We start from the raw sequence: 2,787 nt of genomic DNA on the forward strand, positions 1-2,787 counted from the left end.
CTTTGGAAATAGTGGAAAAAGAGCTTGTATTAAATTATTTAAAATACAAATAAAAACCAATGTATTATCTCAATTGATCTTGATATTTTAGACTGACCGGAGGCCGTATTTCTACAAATAACGCTTAATAAAGAGAGTTAGTCTGAAATAAGTGAACTCAGTCAGAAGTGCCGTTGTCAACGGCGCGCCTGCTGTATTTATTGATCAAGTTCCTATGTGGGACGAGATTTTCTCTAAAAACGGTAGATTGTGAAAATATCCGTTTCTAATATTTTGGTCCTGTAGTTACTAAATTATAAGGAAATACTCTGAATGTACATGGCCTACATGGGAAAGTCACTAAAAGTACATACAATTTTACAGGTACGTTTTCTAATTGCCCAATCAAATTTGCTAGATGTGATATTCAATAGACCTCTGAAAAATACCTATTTTTAGAACATTTTTTCAACCCCGTTTCCAAGCCTCTATTCTTAATATCTATTAACAAATCAGTTTCACAACACATGCATTTATATATGAACGCACACGTATAAGCGCTGTAGACCACCTTCTATGCCACTTAGTCAATTATAATATGACGCGTTGTTGTGCAGAGTATTGTAGAGATAAGATTAGTGTGCAAAATCCAGGGCGTCGTGTCCTGCACATGTCAAGAGAACGATTTATAGCATTTATGACTCGCCTTGGGCGATTCAACAAACGTACCCCACAGGACGACATAGATTTTGAGTTCAAATAGAATATATTTCTGTGTGATAAACATATCAGGGAAGAATACTTCAAATAGAATACAACTAACAAAACACTACAGCCTAATGCTGTTCCTGTGACTAGAGAACAGTACGATACACACAAATTTAGCTTACATCACGAGGATGAGGAACAACAGAGCTTATACAACACTGCCACGCGTATATATAGAGATCTAATTGGATCTGCAGACGCGCCATCAATACGTGCAGGGCTACGCAATAGACCCACTGAGTCTCATATAGTGTCGACCATGACTCTATCAAAAAGAGGGAAATATCAGGAACTGAGGGCACTATCATCGTCAGTTGTCAAATCGATCAATCTGATGGCGGAAAAAGACAAGATGATTCAAAATCTCAAACAAGAGCGAGAGTCAACGGTGAAATCATTGAAAGATGAATTGGAAGTAAAAGATTCTGAAATAACGAAGCTAGTTGAGGAGGCAAGGAACTTACGCACCAGCAGACATATACTGGTCGATGACTATGTAAAAACTCCTCACATACCAAACTTATCACACAATTACATAGTCAATGGACCTGTAGTAAATCTCAGGTTTTGGACGAGCTTTCAGTCAATAAAAAAATACACTGGATTTGTGCAAATACTCAAAAAGAATCTCAGACACCTTAATATTGGAGCTCGTACGAAATCGTTTGAGTATGCAATCTTGGTGTGGTTTGTGAGAGTGCGACACAACGAGGAGATTGGAGTAGTAGGACATCCTTTTGGTATAGCATGTACGCATACAGTTGGTAATATACTCCGGGATACCAACATTGCTTTACTGTCCTTCTTCAGGCACCCAGCTCGTAATCCGATGAACCTACTAGATCCTAGTATAGTCAATGGATTGCGGTTACCGTGCTACCGAGAGGAATATAATATGCTTGCTATTGTTATTGATGCTACAGAATACTTTATCGAAACGGGTAGCGACAAAAATTTACAAGCAGCATCGTACAATAATTACAAACATCACAACACTGCAAAACAACTAGTTGCAATGTCTGCTGCTGGACATTGCGTATACGCATCGCCGCTGTATCCAGGACATATAAGTGACCGAGTTTTATCACAGCTCTGCAAAAAAAGACCTTTTTGATAAATTATGACCTGGTTGTTCTGTGATGGGGGACCGAGGTTTTGAAGTTGAACATCTGTTGCCGGAAGGCGTTACGTATAACAATCCTCCCAGGCTGCCATCAGTAGGTCAATTTACAGAAGTACAAAATATCAATATGAAGATTATTGCTGGTGTCCGTATTCCCAGAGAAAGAGTCAATAGAAGAGCAAAATTGTTTTTATTGCTCGCTCAAGAAGTGCGCCTTGTAAATCTTCACTTCTTATGTCTAGCGGCTGAGGCTTGCTTTTATCTTACCGACTTTATTTCATGCATTGTAAAAAGAACCATTTAAACAATAATAAAAATCAATGTGACCGCTGTAATGCATTATTTATAAGAACTATATAAATATTTAATAATGAAAGTCAATGTGACAGCTGTAATGCATTATTTGTAAGAACTATAAAAAATATTGAATAATAAAAGTCAATGTGACAGCAATGCATTATTTTTGTCTATTTCGTCGATTAGACTGAAGTATTCCAGTTGAAGAGTTTTAAATTCTTCTTCTGTGCCAAAGAAGACAAAGGGTTCGTGTCTGTGGATATAATCGAGCTCGTCAAGCCCTGTACGTTGCTATTCATGAGGTCCGAGACTTACACGTAGCATCTTGGTAGGTGGTGCTATTGTGTCTTTTCCATGCGCTGTTTTGTTAAGATGGTTATCTTGCCTTTGTGCAAGCGTGGCCGGCTTCTCAATCACCCAGGTATACAAAGGTATCTCAACATCATTGGTGATAATACCTGTTGCACATCCCATCGTTGTGACTGTGATATAGACAGAGGTTTGAATATCATTGTACAAATATAACCAGGGACATATGTGTATATTTAAATTATTGTTACTTAAGCATGCACGATTAACAAGATGAGCCTACCTGGGAAGTACAAAGTTCATCGTCCATC

General features: G+C 38.0%; 1 protein-coding gene across 1 annotated transcript; it reads right to left on the reverse strand.

The window, feature by feature from the left end:
* Positions 1 to 2,484: 2,484 nt before the first annotated feature.
* On the reverse strand, positions 2,485 to 2,641 carry SARC_14020 (hypothetical protein; the record flags this gene model as incomplete). The annotated part of the gene is made up of 1 exon (XM_014291851.1): positions 2,485 to 2,641. A coding segment is annotated over one exon (157 nt), but the record flags the coding sequence as incomplete, so codon positions are not given.
* Positions 2,642 to 2,787: the final 146 nt, after the last annotated feature.

Source organism: Sphaeroforma arctica (assembly GCF_001186125.1).
Source record: "Sphaeroforma arctica JP610 unplaced genomic scaffold supercont1.4040, whole genome shotgun sequence".
Lineage (NCBI taxonomy): Eukaryota > Ichthyosporea > Ichthyophonida > Sphaeroforma > Sphaeroforma arctica.